Raw genomic sequence first — 23,872 nt, forward strand, 5'->3', positions numbered from 1 at the left:
CATGTTGAAATGTGGTTCTGCTCCATTCATATTCTTAGTCAGTTCAGGGTCAGTACAGTCTCCTTTTACAGCTTTACAATGTTTACAATTTGCATAACAGAAGGTTTACAATTTGCATAACAGAGTTCCATGTACTATTATCCTGTCAAATGGTTTCACAAAATTCAGCAATAGAGTCATGTAGTCATTCCCTTTGGTCAACTCTCAACACACACAGAAGATCATATCCACCCATTAATGAATTCTGATTCTGACCAACTTTTCTACTACCTTCACCATCGTTTCTAAGATCTATAATTGGTCTATAATTCCCATTTCTCTATAATTTGCTGCCAGTGTCTTGGAGCCGCCTTTATTAAATTGAACTATACTGTCTTCCTTCCATTCCCTTAGGACTTTACCAAAGCCAAGACTTAAATTAAACAGCCTAGTCAGAGTCGATGCTAATTCCTTTGTACATTGTTGTAATTTGCAGGATGATAACCATTCTAATCCCACAGCTATATTTGTACTCAGATTCTGCAATATTCTGCTTTATTCTTACATTAGTTCCTGTTGCATCTGTCATAGCAGCTTAGCAACTCAACAATTTTGTCTGCCTTGCTATTATTAGTACCTCTTAAAATTATCCTTCCATAGTCATTCTTCTGAGAGATTCCTCTGTATCTCAGTTGATACAGAAATTAGAAATCCCATGAAGAACCATTATCAGGGCTTTTCAACTGAAAGTGAGTTAGCCACTCTCATATGGAGGTGGAAGGGTTTTTCCCTTCCACCACCATGCAACCAGCCAGTAGAACACACACACACACATAATTTACTGACAAAAAAATTTTTCATAACTTTCAGTGCTTCAAGCTCAAGTTCACTAAATATCTTGCGTTTGATAATGAATTTTGTAACATGAATAATTCTAAAAAGAAACAGCAAGATCAAAGTGCTAATGTACCAAAAGCTGAAACTACTGGCGCGCATGCGTGCCAGTAGTTTCAGCACACACACACACACACAAATTGTTTAATAGCTGTAGAGAGTGCTAGAGGACCACTCAGTGAAAAGCTGGTGGAAATTGCTGCCGAAAAGATAAGTTTTTGTGGAGTTTTGTGTGTTTGACACAGACTTTTCGTTTTACTATTTTTGACACCTACAGTGAATAACAACAAAATGGCAGTACAAATGGGTTGGGAAATTCGGAAAATTGAATAGTGTGAAAATCAAACATAATTAATGGCGTGGAATTTTCAAGGATGGTACATTATCGTGAATGTAACAAGTATACATGGTCGAATGTGAAGAGTGTGACGAAAACAATGGCGAGACTGAACAGGAGATGAGAGGGTATGGATATGTCAAAAGTGTGATATTCTGTTGGACTATAAGTTATTAGTAAATGCAAAACTAGCTGATGATGGAATGAAAGAGCGCATAATTGCAGCAGCAAATGATCATATGAATCATGGAATGGAAGTAATTGCAGGAGCAAATAATTGTATAAATCATGGAATGGAAGTGAAAGAAAGTATAGCTGAAGAAACTAAAGTGAGCGACACACTGTGGAAGTGAAGGAATGCTGGAATGAGGAAACAAAAGATAAAAATGATAGAATGACAGATAGTGTAATTGCTAGGATGCAAGAACTTGAAAAATGAATTAATCAAAATGAGAAGTGAAAGGAAAAATATGCATAGTGAGATGAGAAGTTTTGGTGGATAAGAATGGACGAGTACAAAAGGTTAGAACAAAGGAAAGCAGAGAAAAAGAGGTAACAAATGACTTGAGAATAGCGATGTATGAAGATTTCATTAGGTTGGTAAATGAAATTTTTACCACATAAGTGAAACATAAGGTGTGTTTTCCAGCAGCAGGATAACTGATGCGTTAAATAAGAGAAGCACATGTGAGCTTGGTTGTAGTTAGAAGAAATGACTTGTTTGGACATAAAGAGCATGTAAGAATGGATACCTGTAGAGATTGTTGAGAAGAGTGAAAGATAACAGTATAGTTGGAAAGATGGTTAGTGAGTTGAGATGAAGGCAGGGATCATGAATGGTATATTGGCGGATCTGTGTGAGGAGAAGGGAGCAGAGTTTGTGAATTTGTGAGAAGTATTTGAAGAAAAGATGGAAATGTACAAAACTGAGAGATTGCAATTGAATGGGTTTGGTGTGAGTCAGAGACTTAGAGAGACTACTGCTGCAAGGAGGAACAAATGATGTGAGCAGGAGAATAGAAGAAAGAAATAAAGCAAGAGATCAGGAAATAGAAACTGGTGAAACTGAATAACAGTTCACTTTTTATGTGTGTAGAGGCTTAAGTGCTGTGAGGACATCATGTTGGAGGCTTAATGGATTTTTTACAACACTCAAAAAGAATTAAAATAGAATTTAATACTTCCTATATTTCGTCCTAGTCACTAGGACATCTACGGGGATTACAAAAACAATTAATGTAACATATACACAAATAAACAATATTAAGCCCAACCACGTGGCTGACACTAAAGTCCTATCTAGGTAGAACGCCCTCTAAGGGCGGTAATAGGTGGCCTGGAATGTAAGGTGGGAACTCTGGTGATGAGTGTTTCCCAAATCTTCGGAAGCTTAATGCAACCGTATTTATTGAGATTTGGTTGGTTTTTGAGAGCTGCTGCTGCTTCTAAGAAAAGTCTCTCTTTCTTGAATTTGCTGTGGTGGAGCATGGTGGTTTTCTTCCATGATACCCTGTGGGTGGTGTCCAAAACATGGTCAGCCAAGCCTGAATGGCCATAGTTGTGTTTGAAGATGTAAGACTTGTGTTCTTCTAGACAGATGGATGCTGATCTGCCTGTCTGTCCAAAGTACGCCAGCTTACAGGAACAGGGTACTTTGTAAACTCCAGGCAGAGAGAGAGGAGGGAGCTGATTTAAAATTGCATCGGCCGGGAATCGAACCTGGGCCGCCCACGTGGCAGGCGAGCATTCTACCACTGAACCGCCGATGCCTCTTATCCGTTCTACCCTTATCCGTTCTACAAAAGATCAGCTCCCTCCTCTCTCTCTGCCTGGAGTTTACAAAGTACCCTGTTCCTGTAAGCTGGCGTACTTTGGACAGACAGGCAGATCAGCATCCATCCATCTAGAGGAACACAAGTCTTACATCTTCAAACACAACTATGGTCATTCAGGCTTGGCTGACCATGTTTTGGACACCACCCACAGGGTATCATGGAAGAAAACCACCGTGCTCCACCACAGCAAATTCAAGAAAGAGAGACTTTTCTTAGAAGCAGCAGCAGCTCTCAAAAACCAACCAAATCTCAATAAATACGGTTGCATTAAGCTTCCGAAGATTTGGGAAACACTCATCACCAGAGTTCCCACCTTACATTCCAGGCCACCTACTACTGCCCTTAGAGGGCGCTCTACCTAGATAGGACTTTAGTGTCACCCACGTGGTTGGGCTTAGTATTGTTTGTTATTTGTGTATATGTTACATTAATTGTTTTTGTAATCCCCGTAGATGTCCTAGTGACTAGGACGAAATATAGGAAGTATGAAATTCTATTTTAATTCTTTTTGAGTGTTGTAAAAAATCCATTAAGCCTCCAACATGAAGTTCAATTTTTATTATATCAAAACAAAGAACTATATTTGGAATTGTCAATCACACAGATTCAAAATAATCTCCACACAATGTTTACAACTGTCATACAGGTGTTTGAAAGCACAGTGGAAATTCTGAATAGGACCCTCCTTCAGTCTCTGGGTCACAACGCATTGGATGTCCTCAACGTCCCTGAAGCACTTCCCTTTCAAGGCATATTTCATCTTTAGGAAGAGGAAAAAGTCTATGAGAGCCAAATCTGGTGAATGGGGGTCAACTTCGAAGGCAAAAACTGCTTCACAGGCAGTGCACAGTGTGAGAGAGCATTGTCATGTCATGCAACAGAAATCATTTGTTACGGAACAGTTCTTTCCTGACACATCGTATATATGGGTGTGCAGACATTGCATTACTACTAACTAATACTGACTATTCACTGTGGTGCCCTCAGGAATAAATTCGTGGTGGATAAAATCCAGCAGCATCTTAAAAACAATGATCGTTGTCTTGACATGTGATTTTTGCAACCTGACTTTCTTCTGCTGGGGAGAAGACATTCCATGCCATTCCATGCTCTGGTGTTTCATTGCCAGATCAAACTGAAAACACCAACTTTCATCACAGGTAACAATTCTCTGCAACATATCATGGTCTTGATCAATTAAATAAACGTTGAACAAATGTTCCTCTTGTGCAAATCTCTTTCTAAGATTAATTTGACTATTTCCTTACCGACATTAAGCTGTACATTGAGTAGCCTAGTGATCATTCACCTGTCACGAGTAACAATTTCCTAGCTTTCACCACATTTTCATTTGTTCATGCAGAAACTGGCCAACCACAGCATGGTTCATCCTCCAGGGACTTCTTCCTCTTTAAATGTTGAAACCAGTGGAACACCTGTGCATGGCTCAAACTGTCATCGGCATAACTTTTTTAGGTGTCTCAGTACGCTTCTGTAGCAGTTTTTCCTAATTTACAGTAAAATTTTATCACAACTCTTTGATCCTTGAAGCATCTTCTAACATGCTCCACTGACAGACTCTTACTTCAACAGCTGCCATACAAAAACTTCTGCATCGCTCGACTCAAAAGTTGCACCTGCAATTACAACACACACTAGTAGTCCAAACTATAAACACATTTGTTACTTTTATCCAAAGGGCTGTCTGTGTAAAATAGCTCATAAGCAGAAAAGAGATGATATGACAGAAACATTTAAGTTACTAAAATGGTTTTACAGGATTGATTCAAAGGAAACTCTTCAGCACATGGCTAGATAGGGAAGAACAAGCAGTTATTCCTGTAAATTGAGTAAGAGTGGTTTGCAAGGGAGTCTGAACTAGCTTTTTCTGCCTGGTAAGTGAAGGAGTAGAATGGTTTTCCAGAGCCTGTTGTGAGCATTTGTGGCAAATACATTCAAGGAAGGATATGACAGATATTGTGTGGATAGTGTGATTCTCTCCCAGTAAGTCTTTGGACTCTATGTGGATTCCTGTACAATAACATCATCATCCCCACCACCTTAAATTCCTGATATGTATCCTCAGCAGTGTACAAGATATTCTAATATGAGGGTGGTCTGAAAAGTTCTTGGCCTCAACCATAGATGGCAACACTATCGGCAAGATTTTTTTTTTTCTAAGTTGTAAGCATCCATGTGAAATTGCAAGTCATTTCACATGGATGCAGTCATTCTATCAAGTAGTTTTTTATACAGCTGTCTGAAGCAAAAGTGTTGTCTGTATCCCTTGAAATGGATAAAATTGAATATCATGTGGTTATAAAATTCTTTGTAAAAGAAGGTTTAATGAGAAAAGAAATTCATAAAAGTTTATGGGCACTCTTCTCCTTCCTTTTTGACAATTAAGAAACGGGCTGCCAAGTTTAAACATGGCCATACCAGCCGAAGATGATCCATGTGAAGGACATCCAAAAAGTGTAACAACACCAGAAATCACTGATCAAGTGCACAATATGATATTGGATGACCGGCGAGTCAAACTGCATGAAATTGCTGAGACTGAAGGCATTTCAAAAGAACGTGTAGGCTATATTTTGCATGAAGAATTGCAAAAGAAAAAGCTTTGCACAAGATGGGTGCAGTGCTTGCTCACAGCAGATCAAAAATGCACTCGCATGAAAATCTCTAAATAGTGCTTGGAGCATTTTAACAAGAATAAAACTGATTTTGTGCATTGATTTATTACTAATGGATGAGACTTGGATTCACCATTACACACCAGAATCCAAAAGCAGTCGAAACAGTGGACAACAGCTATTTGTTCAGTGCCAAAGAAGACAAAGTCAGTTCTATCAGCAGAAAAGGTCATGGCACTGGTGTTTTGAGATGCTAAGGCATTTTTTTTATTAATTATCTTTAAAAGGGTAAAACAATAACCTGGAAATATTATTCCAATCTTTAAACCAGACTAGATGAAAAAATTGGAGTACTGCTTATGATAAGTGACGACTTATGTTCTCTAAGAGTGGAGGCTTTGGAAGGCAGTGACACTAATGATTTTGAAAGCATATGGTGCTTTGAAAGCATAGAGCACAGAACGTGGGGACCAGGAGATGTTTAGACAGCTGAGCTTGGCAAGTGCAAGAAGAATGATTGTGATGGGAGATTTTAACTACAGCAGAATAAATTGGGGGAGAGGAAAATGCATGTAGCAATAAGGGAATGGAATTTCTAGAATTCTCGAGGGACAAATATCTTAGGCAACATGTAATGGAGGGAACAAGAGTTTTGGATTTGGTCATAGCATTGGAAGAGCTGATAATAACTGAGATGACATCTCTCCCACCAGTTTGAGAGAGTGACCATGTGGTTTTGACTTGGAAGATGAATAGACATGCAGGAGTATCAAAGTGACGGGAATATATGTGGAATTACAAGGCAGTTGATTACAATAGTCTTAGACATCAACTTGGGGAAGTTTCTTGGAGGGAGGAATTGGAAGGCCAGGATATCATTAGTGCTTGGGAAATTGTGAAGGAATATTTGTTAGCAGCAATAGTAAGCTGTATTCCACAAGTGAAGAAGAGGACACAATTTCGTGTAAAGTGGATGACAAACAATATTAAACAGGAACTGCATGTGAAAAAAGAGGCTATGGAAGAGATATAAGGAAACAGGTGACAACCAGATGCATGAAGAATATAAGACACAGGCAAGGAGAGTGACTAGTATGGTAAGGAAGGCAAAACTAAAATATGAGAAGAGATTGGTCCTAAGATCCAAAGAAAATCCTAGGGAATTTTTTAGCTATGTGGCCAGTAGGAGGAGAAGTGATTGTGGAAGAATGACATTGTGGGATAAAAATGGGAATAGAGTGACTGATGCAGAGGACATAGTAGAATTGTTCATTGAACACTTTATTGGTGTATTTCATCCTGGAGGGGTAAAATTTTAATACTGGAGGGATATTTCATTCTGGAGGGGTAAATTTTAATACTAGAGGGATAGGGCAGGTTCGAGGTGCAGGAGGAGAAAGTGTTCCAAATACTGAATACTCTGGATGTCAGTAAAGCTGTGTGACTGCATGGTATTTCACCCCGAGTTTTGAAAGAATATGCTAAGGAACTGACAGCTCCTCTGACCTGGCTTTTCAATGAAAGTCTGGCTACAGGAAAGATGCACAGGGAATGGAAGGAAGGTAAGATAGTGCCATTGCATAAAGGCAGTAGCAGACTGGAAGTGTATAATTATAGGCCAGTTTGTGTGTCATCAGTAGTTGTTAAGATCTTGGAGAAATTAGTTAGGGACTGTATACAACAGATGAGGGTAATGTTATCTATGAGAGTCAACATGGATTTGTGAGGGGATGCTCTTGTTTTAGTAATATGCTAGCCTTTTATAATAAAGTTACAAGAGCAGTAGATGAGAGAAAGGCATATACTGCCATTTTCTTGGATTTAGCAAAGGCATTTGACATGGTGCCACATGATAAGCTGATATTTAAGTTGCAGAACATGGGTTTGAATGTCAGGTTGGTCAAATGGATTCAGAATTGGCTGTCCGATAGGTATCAGAGTGTTGTGTATGGTGGGGAAGTTTCAAGGAGGCAGAGGGTTACAAGTGGGGTCCCACAGGGCTCAGTACTGGGACCTATATTGTTTAACCTTCATATCAATGACATTGTCAGTGGATTGCAGGGGGATGTTCAGTTGTTTGCAGATGATGTGAAGCCAGAAAAGGTTATTAGTAATAGTGCAGATGTGGTAGTCATGCAAGAGAATATGAATAAGCTACACAGATGGGCAAATGAATGGGAGTTCGGTTTAATGCAGCAAAATATAAAGTCTTGAGGTTTGGGACACATCGATGGGATGCTGCACACTCTATTGGAGGAGATATACTAGAGGAAGTAGGGAAGACAAGAGATCTAGGGTTGATGATTAATAGAAACCTGAAATTCAAGGGACATATTGTAAAGGTAATGAAGGTAACACAAAGGATTGCTGCAATAATGAGAAGGATTGCTGCAATAATGAGAACATTATTGCTACAATAATGTTGACCTGCAGAGATAAGAGTTATCATTCCGTTGTATAAGACCCTGATCACACCACGATTTGACTATTGTTCTCAGATTTGGTTCCCAGGATTTGAAGGGGATAAATTAACTGTGGAAAGGGTACAGAGGTGGACAGCAAAGACAGTTTCCAGACTGTACTTAGTTATGAGGATTGGCTGAGGGAATGTGGACTGCATAGTTTGGTGGATAAAAGGAGAGGTGATATGATTGAGACTTTTAAACTGTTGAGAGGTGGTTACAGGATTGACACTGGGGAGTTCTTTCACTTGGTTGAACAGCGGGAAGGAGTGATGACAAGTGGTCATCCCAGGAAGTTACAAAAGGAAACTGTGAGCAAGAGGGTGAGGAGTGGTTTCTTTGCATGGAGGGTGGTTGAACTGTGGAATGTATTGCCTGATAGAGTGGTGAGAGTGAGAACGGTTAATGAATTAAGGAGTGGTATGATAGACTTTGTGTTTCCTGGGAGGGGACTCCCATGTTGAGTTGATAGACTTGTGTTTCCTAGGAAGGACCTCCCGTAACGAGTCTTTTAACTCCTTGGAGACCTAAATAATAATAATAATAAGACCCAGTTTGCAGAAGAAAAAATCCTCTTTCATCAGGACAATGTAGTCCTGCCCACAAAGGTGTTTTGGCAATGAGAAAATTAAGGGACTGCACTATGAATTGTTGGAACATCCACCCTATTCCCGAGATTTGGCTCCCTCGGACTTCTATCTCTTCCCAAAACTAAAATTCTTCATCGCTGGGCAGCGTTTTTCTTCGAATCAAGAGGTGATTGCAGCTGTAGAGTGGTATTTTGCAGATCTTACTGAGAACCTCTACAGGGACAGGATGATAGTGCTGGAGCATCGCTGAAATAAATGTATTAGTCTTAAGGGAGATTATGTTGAAAATAAACATAATTTTGAAATTATAAGTTCGTTTTTCATTGTTTGGCTGAGAACTTTTCAGACCATCCTCAAAATACTACATGAAAAGTTTACATAATTAGTAACTTCTTATTGATAATTTTCATCCAAATGAATCTGTCAGGACTTTAATACTGTCAGATATTATATTTTGGCCTTCTAATGCACTTGTTACTGTATCAACCTTTCTAATACCATGGTTTCCTCTTGCTGTTTTTTCTACCATTCTTGCATCAAACACCTGCCTTGCTAACCTGTTTTCTCTCATTCTGTTTATGTGACTATACCACCTCAGTATAACTCTGCTGACATATTCATGAATGCTAAGAATGTCAACTTTCTCTTTAGTATATTCTTTTTTAATATGATTATGCCACTGATGCCATTTGTTCACTTACCCTTATCTTTTTTAGAACTCTCATATCTGTGGTCTTCAATCTTTGATCAATTGTTTTATTTCTGTGCAATAATAATAGTCAGTACAAATAAAGCTTGAATAAGAAGATCATTACTTCAATTTCTCTTGAAATTGAAGAGAAATGTTTACAACTGATTTAATAGTGTTGTACTTCCTGTGTAAGTTAAAATTATCTCTGATTATAACAGAAGGTGGTTATTCCACGAACATATATCAAAAAGTATACAAATAAAGTATTCTTTGTTTAAATGTATTGCTTAGTTCTTAATTCTTTCCAAAAAATAAATACCAAGCTTTATTTATTCGAAACACATGATATTTTCTTACCTCCATGAATTAACAAATTCTTTTGCTGATTTCAAAACATTTGCTGATGTATTTAGTGAAGTTATATTTTCACTCCCATGATGAAAATCATTAGCTGGATTTCCATCAAATACACCACAAAGTCCTCTGGTATGACTATAATCTATACTTGGTGCTTGAATGATTAGAGATATACCCCATTTTTCTACATATGCACGAATGCACGAACCTGAAGGAAATATCACCTGATAAAAAAAAATTAAAAATTATTATTATTATTGCACTGATTTGCACAAACATTGTTTGTGCAAATACAGAACAAAAATCCCAAGTTGAACATGGAAAGGTTAAGTACCAATGAATAAAAATGCCTTTATGGAAACAGTTAAAATTATTTAGAATTAATGGTAAGCTCAAAACAAATTCTCTAATCCCCCCCCCCCAAAAAAAGATTTTCATGGGGATGGGATTTTGAAGTGAATGTATTATGAGTGCCAATTGCACATGTTCAGTTTATTGGTATTTATTAATGATCAGGCACCTCCATGAATTCATTATGGGGGAAAAAGTCCAAGTTTCCAGTAGAAAGAATCCTCATCTGTTTATATATTTTGTTTTTTCCCCAGTAAAACAGACTCAGTGTATCACAGATTTAAATAATTATGCTCTCTTTTCTTGGAAATCTTCAGATAAGAACTACAAAGTGTCACCCAATGGTAGGCTTTTTAGAGTAATTAAATGAGGTGATGCCATAATTGATAATCTTTTGAGGAAACTGAATATATATAATTTTACTTTTGATTAAAATTAAAATAAAAGTAAAAGCACCCTCTTAAACGATGCTAGTGCCCATGCAGGTGCTAGAATCATCCTCAGTGGCTGCCATACCTGTGTTGCACAGATAAGTCATTATTTTTAGCAGATATTAATGATAGTGTTATATATAATTGGTGGTATTTTGTTTATTTTTGACTGTGCTGTTTAGTTAACTATTATTACATGATACTTTTTCAAAATGTTGTTCATTATAGCATCGATGCATATGAGAAAAATGGCAAAAAAGATCGATGTTGACTGATATCAACATGCCAGATTTAGTGCAATATAGCATATGTTTAATGTATTCATTGCTGAGAGTGAATGGTTTGCAGTATGAGAGTCAGAATAAAGTTTGTTAGAAATGTTTGTGAGTATAAGAAATGCAAATCATATCATGAGCAAAATAATGAAGTGATTAATACAGGAATTGTCAAAGTGTTGTGGAGCATGTAGCAGAAGCAGTAAATGATAGTGCATGAAATATGAATGAGAGTTTGAAGGAAGTAGTGGAAAGTAATAATGTGGATAATGAGATGCCAGCATGGAAAGAAATTGCATGCTTACACGGACTCCTTCACAGGACAAAAAGTGAACTTGAGAAACTGGAGAAAAAAATTTACATGTGGTACAGAAGGCCAGAGAATGAAAGAAAGAGTGAATGGGAAAAGCATAAAAGTGCAATAAACTGAGATAAAAGAGATAATATTGTATGGGGATTCGATGACAAGATGTATACTTAATGAGAGAGTGACAAAAGCATGCTTTCCAAGTGTGAAGCTAAAGGATATTAGTGAAGCTCTATGTTTGCAGAAGAAAGAAGCAAATGAGTTAATTGTTTTACCAATGATTTGAAAGGTGAGAAATATGCAATGAGAGAAGATATGAAAGGGTTCTTAGAAGAAGCAAAAATGAAGAGTAAGAAAGTAAAGATTGTGAGTCTGCTCCCTTGGTATGATAGGACAGAATTGAGATGAAGGGCCACAATTGCCAATGAGTCAAAGAGAAGTGCAGGAGAAATGCTGTGCACTTTATAGATATCTGGAGTGAATGTGATGGATATAAGGACCTAAGGACGTATATACTTGATGGACTGCACTTAAATGGTTTTGGAGTTAGGTACTTGGAGAAAGTGTTTTTCAGTGAGAGGTTGGAAGTGCAAAACCAAAGAACCTAGAGACATTAGGCAGGAAGGATTCAAGCATATGTCGAGCCACCCCTGGGACAAATGACAGTGCAGAAATAGCCAACCCAAGGATAGATAACTATCTGAATCAAATGTCTATTAAATCTGAATGGGCAGGTAATGACATTATGTAACAGTAACTGCGAGTCCAAGAGAATGTTCAAATGCATGTACATGAATGACCGAAGTATCAGAAGTAAAGGAGAGGAGTTTTTATCATCGGTCAGCTCAACTTGGCCAAAAATTATTGGCATCGGCAAGACCCGGTTGTGAGAGAATGATGTAGTTATAGGGATAGAATATAATTGATATAGTATTTTCAGAGAAGATAGAAGAAATAGGACAGGAGGAGGGGGGGAAGTATTATTAATGATAGCTGAAGAACTTCAACCAACAAAAATAGAAGTTAATGAAGTTGTAGATCTGATGGAAATTGCTCATTTGAGGCTGACTGGTGTGAGATAGAGGCCAATAAGACAAAATATACTGTTGTATCACTTCATGTTTATATGAGGTGATTACCTGGGTGGTTGCCAGCAGTGTGAGGACCTCTGTGAGAAAAGGATATATGTGGAACTACAAGGAGGGGAGATTATGAAGAGCTCAGAAGACAGCTTGCAGGTGTAGCATGGAATGAGGAGTTAGCTGGAAAAGAGATCAATGCAGCTTGGGGGATTTTCAAAAACTATCAAGTAAATGCAATGTCTAAGTGTATTCCAAGGGTGAGAAGGTTAAATAAGATAGGTGTGAGATGGATGAATAAAGAGATTAAGCATGTGATACAGAGAAAGAGGGCATTGAAGAGGCAGCATAAGAGAAGTGGAAATAACCAATTTCATGAGGTCTACAAAGACCAGGCAAGGAGGGTGACTTGGTTGGAGAGGGTAGCTAAAGAGAGGTATGAACAGCAGTTAGCTAATGAAGCCAAAAAGAATCCCAAGGAGTTCTTTCGATATGTAGCCAGCAAAAGAAAGAAAGAACGATTATGGAGATAGGAGAAAATGGTATAAAGACAGCTGTGCAGAATTTGTTGTGGAGATACTTAATGAGCAGTTCATAAAGGTCTTTCAATCTTCTGAATGTGCCTTCATGGAGAGATTGAGAGTAATAGATGATGGGGATGAGAGACTGACTGTAAGTGAGCAAGAGGTGTATGGGGAGTTCAGCAAACTAGATGTAAATAAGGCTGTGGGACTTGATAATATATCACCATGTATTCTGAAGTAATGTGCCAGGGAGTTGACACCTGTCTTGACATATTTTTTTTAATATGAGTCTTGCACTCGGTCAAGTTCCTAAGGAGTGGAAGGAGGGCAAGATTGTGCCACTTCATAAAGGAGGTGATCGAACTCAAGCATCAAACTATAGGCCTATCTGTGTGTCAGGTGTTGTGATTAAGTTGTTGGAGAAGCTTGTGAGAACTAGGATCCAGAGCTGGGTTGACAACAATGGTATTATCTTTGATGGACAGCTTGGATTTGCTAAAGGGCGATCATGTTTCAGTAATCTACTTACTTATTGCAATAAAGTGACTGCTTGGACAGAGGAGAAGGATACACAGTAATATACTTAGATTTCGCAAAAGCTTTTGATAGAGTACCTCATGATAAGTTGACAGTGAAACTAGAGCAGATGGGGTTGGATATTAGATTAGTGCATTGGATTGGAGACTGGCTATCTGATAGGTATCAACAAGTTGTGTATGGGAAAGCAATATCCAGGAAAAGGAATGTCACTAGTGGCATGCCTCAGGGGTCCGTTTTAGGGTCATTAGTGTTTAACTTGTATATTAATGATATAGGTGAAGATTTGGATGGAGATATTCAGTTGTTTGCAGATGATGCAAAGTTGGGACGAATCATAAAGAGTAGTGAAGATGTTATGGCCTTACAAGAAGACTTGAATAATTTAAGTGATTGGGCATGGATGTGGGGATGTGAGTTCAATGTTGCAAAATGTATGGTTTTAAAATTTGGAAAACAAAGATGGGATGCAGAATTTATGCTTGGTGAAGATATATTGTTGGAGGTGGAAGAAATAAGAGATCTGGGGATGATAGTGGATAAGGATCTAAAATTTAGGGGACACATAGCCAAAATTGTGAAAACAACACAAAGGCTTTCGGGAATGATGCGGAGGACACTGACATGTAGAAGTAGGGAGATTCTTGTTCCCTTGTATAAGGCTTTGATTAGGCCACATATGGACTATTGTGCCCAGATTTGGTCACCTGGTTTTCAGAAGGATAAAGAGATGTTGGAAAGGGTCCAAAGGCGATTGACTAAGGTAGTTTCTGACCTCTGGAATGTCGAGTATGAGAAGAGATTGAGAAGATGTAATTTGCAGAGTCTGGTGGACAGGAGGAAGAGGGGAGATATGATAGAGACCTACAAGTTGGTAAGGGGTTTGTATAGGATCAATGCTGGAGAAGTTCTACAGAAAATAGGGGAGATCGGGAGAGAACCAGAGGTCATCCCTGGAAACTGTATAAACAGGATGTGAGTAGGGGAGTGAGAGGCAATTTTTTTTCATGCAGAGTTGTAAATGATTGGAATGCCTTGCCTGAGAGTGTGGTGTCTGCAAGGAGTTTGAATGTGTTCAAGGCACAGTATGATGAGCTGTGGGTGTGATAAAAGGACCTCCCAGATGTGTCTTTAACTGCATGAGGTCTTGGAGTAATAATAATAATAATATAGCTCTGGGGGTTCAGAGGAAAATGGAGATCACATGCATCAGCAGATTAGCACATGAGTGCAGGCTGAGCAATTATCATGGGAGACTTCAACTATAGTGATATAGATTGGGAGGAGGAAAGGGCACATGGCAAAATGGAAATGGAATTTATACAGTTAATAATGGATAATTACCTGAAACAGCACATGATGAAAGGAACCATGGGTTTGAGATTGTTGGATCTGGTAACAGCATCAGAAGATCTATCTATAACTGCAGTAGCAACCGTACCTAAGATCGGGGAAAGGGACTATGCAGTCTTGTCCTGGGAGGTTGCAACATGCGAAAATTTCAATCAATCATGACAAATGTAGGATTCAACTTGGAACAGTGCCATGTCATAAGAAACTACATGGAATGAATGTCATTAGTGCATGGGAAGTATTCAAGGACTGTTTGAGTGATGCAGTATCAGAGTGCATATCCTGGGTCAGGAGGATAAACCAAGTAAGGAATAAGTGGATGACTAAAAATACAAGTGGTGACTCAATCTTAAAATTTGCTCTTACCAAGGGAGTCACGACTGCTAGTTTCAAGGGAGCGAAAATTAAAAATATGACAAATCTAATTGAAAAGCAAAAAAAGAAAAGTAAAAGAGATGGTGGTTCTGGTAGGTGCAAGTAATTTAAGTAGTGACAAACATAATATGAGAGAAGATAAGAAAGGTCTGTTGGAAGAAGCGAGAAAGAAATGTGAGAGAGAGTAAAAATTGTACGATTGCTACCCAGATATGACAGTACTGAGTTAAGAAGGAGGCGATAATAACAAAGGATTTCATGTGCAGGCTGTGTAGAAGAAATGAATGTAAGTTTTTAGATGTGTGTGTGTGTGTGTGGAGTGTGTTTGTTGGCACTAAAGACTTGTGTAAGGAGGATGGCCTGCACTTGAATTCATTTGGCATCAGGAGCCTGGAGAAATTAATTCTTGCTATGAGACCTAATACAGAGATTCAGGGAAACTAGATCATCAAGGGAGGAATGGGAAAAATGTGTATGAAAGTTCAGCTATGGTATGCAAATGTGATAAAGATATGAATGTCTTCGAACATGGTTATGTATGTGGCGAAGGGGTGGAAAAATATGCTTTGGGTTCAGACCTTTTAAGTATGTCTGGGGAGGAAAAAGAGAAAATTGTAGAACAAGAGCAAATAGATTGCATATCTAATTATAAAAATAGGCTAGGTGGTAATTTATTATGTCCAGACACAATTGCCAGGAGCATGAGAAACAAAGGGGTTGAGTTTGTTGCTTTATTGAATACCAGGATTCACTAATGCCTAAAATGTTGGCATTAGTGAAACCTGGCTATCAGATATGGCAAGTGGAATCGAGTGTAAAGGGTATACTATTTTTAGGAATGACAGAAGAGATAGGAGAGGAGGAGGAGGAGGAGTACTACTACTAATAATAATGATATCAGATGACTTAGGGTAGCAACACAAAAAAAAAAAAACAATGATGGTAACAATGTCCTGTGTAGCAGTGAGTTTGAGTCTATCTGGTGTGAAGTGGAGGTTAACAGAATGAAATATATGGTGGATGTTGCTACAGGCCTGGCAGTTCAGTTGCAGGGAACAAAGAAATGCATCGCCAATTCAGCCTTATGGGTACAAATGAATGATCATTATGGGTGACTTTAATTTTCCAACATTGATTGGGTAGAAGAGAAATCTCATGATAAGAAAAAAGAGGAATTTACTGAATTGTTGCAAGACAACTTTCTCAAGCAGCATGTGAAAGAAGGAATTTGAGGTCAAAGAGTGTTGGATTTGCTCATAGCATGAAAAGGGGTCACTGTTAAGAATATAGCTATTTTACCACTAGTTGGTGACAGTGATCATGCTGCACTTTCTTGGGAAGTATCTAATTGTATTGATGTTCTGATTAAATCAGGTTACATGCTGAACTAAAAAGTTGGAAATTATGATCAGCTTAGGAAAATACTATCTTTGGTTCCAGGGTATCAGTTACTGAATGGGAAAAATGTCAGCAATGCATGGGAATCTTTGAAAAAGTGCTTAAATGAAGTGGTATCTGAATGTATCCTTACTGTTCGAAGAATAAATAGGTTGGGAGTGAAATGGATGTGCAACCTCATTAAGCAAGAGATCCACAAGAAGAAGATGATATAGAAAGAATATCGTGAGAATAACAGTGAGAGGAGTTATGAAATATATAAGGCTCAGGCCAGAAAAGTAACGAGTATTGTGAAGAGAGCTAAATCAGAGTAGGAAAAGAAGTTGGCCATGCAAGCTAAAGGCAATTCAAAAGAATTTTATCATTATGCTGCAAGCAAAAGAAAGAATGAGTATGAAAGAATAACTTTATTGAATTCAGATGGCACTCGAGTGTTGGAAGCTAATGAGATTGTTCAGTTAACACGTTCGCTGCCACGCTACTTCGGCATAGTTTGTTCCCATACTCCGAGCAATTTCACTTCTTCAAGGTCAGTACGGGTAATCTCGTTGCCGGCGGTAAGCGGCATACAAGTATACTCGTAGCTGGCTTGTGCGGAGCATATACCATCTATGAGTATATACAGTTTTGTTGCTAGCTCCACAAGCCAAGCATTTTCACTTCTTCAAGGTCAGTACAGGTAATCTCGTTGCCAGCGATAAGCATCATACGAGTATACTCGTAGCTGGCTTGTGTGGCTCATATACCAACTACGAGTATACTTGTAGTTGGCAGCGAACGTGTTAAAGAGTGCTCATTTTTGCTAAGATATATGACCCAAGTGTATGTAACATAGTGCACAGGTTACTGCTACATTGGATAAAAAGTTAGATTAGAGGTTCATGAAAATGAAGTTGAAGAGCTGAAGTGCATAACCTAGATAAGAATTTGTCTATAGGGACAGATGGAATATCAGCACGTTTGCTAAAGGAATGTTCAGCCGAATTGGCTAGGCCTTTTACGTGTTTGTATAACTTGAGTCTTAGCTCATGAATATATGATAGTTCCATTATACAAGGGTGATGCAAAAACTGGTGTGTCTAACTACCGACCCAACAGTATCTCTGGTGTGGTAGTGAAGATTTTAGAGAAGTTGGTAAGAACTTGCATACAGATATGGGTAGACAAACAAACTATACTCTGCAAGGAGCAGCAGCATGGGTTTACTAAAGGAAGGTGACATTTTAACAATTTGCTCATATTTTTCAACAATGTTATGGCTGAGTTGGATAAAGGGAATGGATACACTATGATAATGTTAGATTTTTCAAAGGCATTTGTTAGGTTACCACACGAAAGACTGTTGCACTTGGATCAGGGGATGGTTGACAGACAGATTTAAGGTGACCAGTTGTGTACCTCCGGTTTGGTCCTTGGGCCATTATTGTTCAATCTGTACATTAATGACATCAGGCAGGGTCTAACATTGGATGTGCAATTGTTTGCCAATGATGAAAAGATAGGCAGGGCAATCAGCGATGCTACTGATATTCAGCACTTACAAAATGATTTGAATAGGATGGAAATTTGGGTAAACAAAAATGGCTATCAGTTTAATGTTAGTAAGTGTAAAGTTATGCATTTTGGCATGAATAGAGTTCCAGCGGCATATTATATCAGTGAGATTATGCTACAAGAAACTGATGAGGCAAGGGATCTTGGCATATTGGTGGATAAGAATTTGAAGTTCGAAGGTCACATAGCAAATGTTGCAAATACAACTCAAAGGATAATTGCAATGTTGAAGCAAACCTTGACATGTAAGGATAAGGAAGTCATTTTGACTCTTTAAAAGCTTTGATATGACTACACCTGGATTATTGTCTGTAGATTTCGTCTCCCGGGTTCCAAGGGGATAAAGAAGCTGTGGAAAGGATGAAAAGAAAAGTTACAAAGACTATATACGGATTATGGGATTTAGATTATGAGGACAGATTGCAAGTATGTGGATTGCAGACTCTGGTTAACAGGAGAAAGAGGGGGGGGATGATATGATAGAGGTCTATAAACTTTTGAATGGGTGTCATAGGATATCATCTAATGAAATTTTTCATTATATGGAAGGTGGGGAGAGAACACAGGGGCATCCATGGAAGTTAAATTTATTTGGTTTTTCTAGGTAAAGTTTTTTTAGAACTTTTCTAGAGCTAGGTTTTTCTTCCAGAGAGCAGTGTGTGAGTGGAATAATTTGTCTTTAGGGGTGGTGAGTGCATCTAGTGTGAATAAATGTAAGGGAAGGTATGACTGCTAGTTTCGGTGATTTATAGTCTCCCTCAATGAGTCCTTTACTTCCTGAAAGTCTCAGATAATAATAATAATAAAGGAGGAACTGCAAAAAAAGAAAGCCCATAATCAGCATGCCCATGAGCAGTATAAAGCACAAGCAAGAAGTGTATCTAGTATGGTAAGGAAGGCTAAATCAGATTTTGAGAGAAAATTAGCTAAGCAGGCGAAATTAAATCCAAAAGAGATTTTTTTGCTAGGTTACAAATAAAGAGAAAGAATGATTATGGAAAGATAACTTTACTCAGTGTTGATGGAATTAAATACTTAGTTGGATGTTGTTATAGACCAGGAAATGTGGATGGTAGTGACTTTGAAATGTATAATCAAATTAGCCAAGCAAATAAGAAAAGAGTGATCATTATGGGTGATTTTAATTATATGGCAATATAGACTGGAATGATGAGATAGCAACTGGAAGAAACTGAGTTTCTTGAGTTTTTGAGGGATAACTACTTCAGACAGTATGTAACAGAGGGCACATGAGGATTGAGGGTCTTGGATTTGGTCATCTCATCAGAGGATGTAATTATAAATGAAGTGTCAAATCACCCACCAATTGGTGAGAGTGACCATGAGGTGATTGCCAGCAGTGTGAGGACCTTTGTAAGAAAAGGGTATATGTGAAACTACAAGGGGGGGGGGTGATTATGATGAGCTCAGGAGACAGCTTGCAGGTGTAGTATGGAATGAGGAGTTAGCTTGAAAAGAGATCAATGCAGATTGGGGAATTTCAAAAGCTATCTAGTAGATGCAATGTCTAAATGTATTCCAAGGGTGAGAAGGTTAAATAAGGTAGGTGTGAAATGGATAAATAAAGAGATTAAGCATGCGATACAGAGAAAAAGGGCATTATGAAGGCACCATAAGAGAAGTGGAAATAACCAATTTCATGAGGACTACAAGACCAGGCAAGGCAGGTAACTTGGTTGGTAAGGGTAGCTAAACAGAGGTATGAACAGCAGTTAGCTAATGAAGCCAAAAAGAATCCTAAGGAGTTCTTTCGATATGTAGCCAGCAAAAGAAAGAATGATTATGGAAGGATGACATTGATTGGAGAAAATAGTATAAAGACAGCAGTTGCAGAAGGTGTGGTGGAGATACTTAGTGAGCAGTTCATAAAGGTCTTTCAATCTTGCGAATGTGACTTCATGGAGAGATTGAGCAGTTGATGATGGTGAAGAGAGAGACTGACTGTAAGTGAGCAAGAGGTGTAATAGGGAGTTGAGCAAACTAGATGTAAATAAGGCTGTGGGACATGATAATATATCACCACATATTCTGAAGGAATGTGTCAGGGGGATGACACCTGTCTTGACATATTTTTTTTTAATATGAGTCTTGCACTCGGTCAAGTTCCTAAGGAGTGGAAGGAGGGCAAGATTGTGCCACTTCATAAAGGAGGTGATAGAACTCAAGCATCAAACTATAGGCCTATCCGTGTGTCAGGTGTTGTAGTCAAGTTGTTGGAGAAGCTTGTGAGAACTAGGATCCAGAATGGGTTGGCAACAATGGTATTATCTTTGATGGACAGCATGGATTTGCTAAAGGGAGTTATGTTTTAGTAATCTACTTACTACAATAAGGTGACTGCTCCCATGGACAGAGGAGAAGGATACACAGTAATATACTTAGATTTTGCAAAGGCTTTTGATAGATTACTGCATGGTAAGTTGATAGTCAAACTGGAGTGGATGGGGTTGGATATTAGATTGGAGACTGGCTATCTGATAGATATCAACAAGTTGTGTATGGGGGGAGCGATATCCAGGAAAAGGAAAGTTACTAGTGGTGTGCCTCAGGAGTCTGTTTTAGGGCCATTGCTGTTTAACTGATGTATTAATGATATTGGTGAAGATTTGGATGGAGATATTCAGTTGCTTGCAGATGATGCAAAGTTGGGATGAACCATGAAGAGTAAAGTTGTTGTGGCCTTACAAGAAGACTTGAATAAATTGAGTCATTGGGCACAGGAATATGCCCAATGGCTGAGGATCTTCCTCAGCCATAGCCAAGTTAGTCGGTCTTGGGCGTGGACAGTAGAATTTTTCCCCAGTTTATCCTAGGGTTTTTCATCCCGCAAAGCCAGAAAACTGGCCTTGAGAACTCAACACTAGAGGACATAGGATACACCGGGGCATAGGGCTGACCACCTTATCCTGTAAACGGTTTGAGGTCCAATGATTAATAAACCCTCGACACCGCAAGGTAAAAGAGGGTAAAAGGAAGATGAGATGAGATTGCATGTGTTCTCTGTATGGCTTTTTTTATTTTGCAGAAGAAAAACTTGAGACAAGTTAATTTTTTTTCAGTAATGCAGCAATTAGCCATGGACATGAATAACTCTATGAAAGAAATGGCATTATCTATGTGCTGATCCAGATATCCAGAATAGAGCATAATATATTTTAATAGCAAATTAATAATCTTTGTTGATGAATCTGATTTACTAGAAAAACCATCCAATAACCACTTAGCATTTCTTCATGCCATAATCTGATGACACTCACTCTCTTTCCCTGTAGCTCACAAATCTACAATTAGAGAACAATACATTCACTGGAACAATATGCTTTGTAAAACATATTAGACACATGATGCCTGCATCAAGAAATTAATGCGATCAAGAATAATTTGGAACTTAACTGGATAAGCTATATGCCATCTACTTCTACTTATTTTGAATAGAAAAGCACATCACTTCCACAAATCAAAGGCTTATTGTAATGCAGTGCAAGGATTCTGAAGAAATTTCATGTATCAACCTTAACAGTAGGTAAGTTTGTTAATAGACTTTCCTATCAACAAACTTGTTAATAAAATTAGGTTAATTTGTTTTATTTTTTTCTTTTTAATAAGTATGTGTTTGGTTGTTGGGGCAGTCAATACAAAATGTAAAGATATCTGGGGACCAAGGAGGATGCTATCGTTCATACATACTAGAAATATCAGGAATGAGAGAGAATTTTTGCATTTTCCCTGGAAGTTACAAAAGGAAACTGTGAGCAAGAGGGTGAGGAGTGGTTTCTTTGCATGGAGGGTGGTTGAACCATGGAATGAATTGCCTGATAGAGTGGTGAGAGTGAGAACGGTCAATGAGTTTAAGGAGTGGTATGATAGACTTTGTGTTTCCTAGGAGGAACCTCCCACGATGAGTCTTGAGAGACTTTGTGTTTCTTAGGAAGGATCTCCCGTGATGAGTCTTTTGACTCCATGGAGGCCTAAATAATAATAATAATAATTGGTTGATGCAACCTCACCAAAAGTTATAGACATCAGACTTGACTGACGGCAGACATAATTATGGGGATAAATGAAAAGTATAGTATTTTCAGAGAGGATAGAAAAATCAATAGGGGGGGGGGTACTGCTGATGACAGTAGATGAATTGCAGCCAAAAAGCATGGAAGATGAGAAAGATGGGCATATGGATGGCAGTTCATTTGAAGGAGTTAGACAGAGACTAAGAGGACAAAATATATAATTGCATGGAAAGGCTTATGTGTTCATCGTACATGTTAATTTATATTTTCATGGTATAGATGACAACACAGAATAATAATAAAATAACTAAAATAATAATAATAAAATATATAACTGGATGTAGTGTGCCCCAAGGTTCTGTTCTTGGGTCACCTACTGTATGGGAAAAAAAACAAGAAATTAATGAGCAAAACTATATACAGATGGACAGTTAACCAATTGATGGCACTTTCTGAAGCTTCCAGGAAAAGAGTGTGTGTGTGTGTGTGTGTGGGTGGGGGTCACCCATGATAAGATGACTGCACAGAACCACATGCATGCAAAAGGATGACCATGAAATTCCCCACAGATGTAATAAGTGGACTTCTCTGGTCCTAAATCTGTTTAGCTGGCTCCAGAGGTGTTGAGAAAGATTGAATCCTGGCGGTTTGATAGTTGGATGTGTAATCAGGTACTTGTTTTAGTTCATTCCAGAGTCTTCACCACCAGTCCTGAGGACCATCAGCTAGTATTTCCACAAGCCATATGGGAGATCTGGATGTAAGGCAGCCAGCTGGAGGTGGAGAGATATCTTGATGTATAGAAAGTGCACGTTATTTCTGATTTTCTCTATTTCTTTGATGGTAGCTTCTTCTCTTCTGAAGCATGGAGGAGTGATGTGGAAAGAATAGGTAACCACGAGAGAGGAGTAGATCTTCAGTTTTCACCGTAATGTGGAAACATTGGAGAAGGTCCAGAGATGAGTGACTAAGACAATATCAAGACTCTAGAATATTGGCTATGAAGAGAGGTTAAAGTAATGTATGATTTTTTAACCATACTTGTGACATAATGATTAGAAATATATACACGTTTACACAAGAATAATGTTTAATTTGCCAAATATTTCGGTATGAATATTACAGACCATCTTCAGTGGCTACATAGGAATAGTTTTAAAAAAACAAAGTGAAATACGAACAATGTGTGAATGATCAATTATTCTTTATATTTCTAAAGTAATGTAAATTAAGGTACCAGAGATGGTGCTCATGTTAAGTTGTGTGTCAGTGAGAGTAGTGTGGTGATGATGAAAAGTTGGGGAGAATTATAAGCAGCACAGCTGATATTAATTCTCTTCAGGAAGATTTGAAAAGACTTTTAGCTTGTACAAATGAGTGGGATGGTAGGTTTAATATTAATAAGTGAAAGGTGCTGCATTTTGAAATGTAGAGTACTTCAAAATGTGCACTATTGATGGAACTATACTGAAGGAAGTAAGCGAGATTTGAGATCTCATTAACTTAATGGTTGTGATGGAGGACATTAACTAGGAAGTACACTAACATGTAAGAATAAGGAGGTAATTGTGCCGCTGTATAAAAAATGGTCAGACCACACTTGGGTTACACTGCTCAGATTTGGCCACCTGGTTTTCATCATAATGTGGAAACATTGGAGAAGGTCCAGAGATGAGTGACCTAAGATAATATCAAGACTCTAGAATATTGGCTATGAAGAGAGGTTAAAGGAATGTAAATTACAGTTTAGTGGACAGGAGGTAAAGAGGTGATATGATAGAGATGGTTAAGTTAGTGAGAGGGATTTTATCAGGTTAATACAGAGGGGATAATAAAAAGAGTAGAAGGTGAGAAGGAGAGAACTAGAGGTCATCTG

At 38.3% G+C, this 23,872-nt stretch overlaps 1 protein-coding gene and 1 non-coding gene across 2 annotated transcripts in view; both read right to left on the reverse strand.

The window, feature by feature from the left end:
- Positions 1-23,872, reverse strand: part of LOC150109481 (von Willebrand factor D and EGF domain-containing protein-like) — a 419,421-nt gene that overhangs the window by 253,404 nt on the left and 142,145 nt on the right. The window contains exon 11 of the mRNA XM_090402470.1: positions 9,782-10,005. Within this exon, the coding sequence (XP_090258596.1) occupies positions 9,782-10,005 (224 nt within the window). The remainder of the gene's footprint in view (positions 1-9,781; positions 10,006-23,872) is intronic.
- TRNAG-GCC (transfer RNA glycine (anticodon GCC)) lies at positions 2,909-2,979 on the reverse strand. The gene has a single exon. It is a non-coding gene; the product is annotated as a tRNA-Gly (tRNA).

The sequence above is a fragment of the Typopeltis vanoorti genome, chromosome 2, assembly GCF_054136105.1.
Source record: "Typopeltis vanoorti isolate ZY-2024b chromosome 2, IOZ_Tvanoo_1.0, whole genome shotgun sequence".
Taxonomy (NCBI): Eukaryota; Metazoa; Arthropoda; class Arachnida; order Uropygi; family Thelyphonidae; genus Typopeltis; species Typopeltis vanoorti.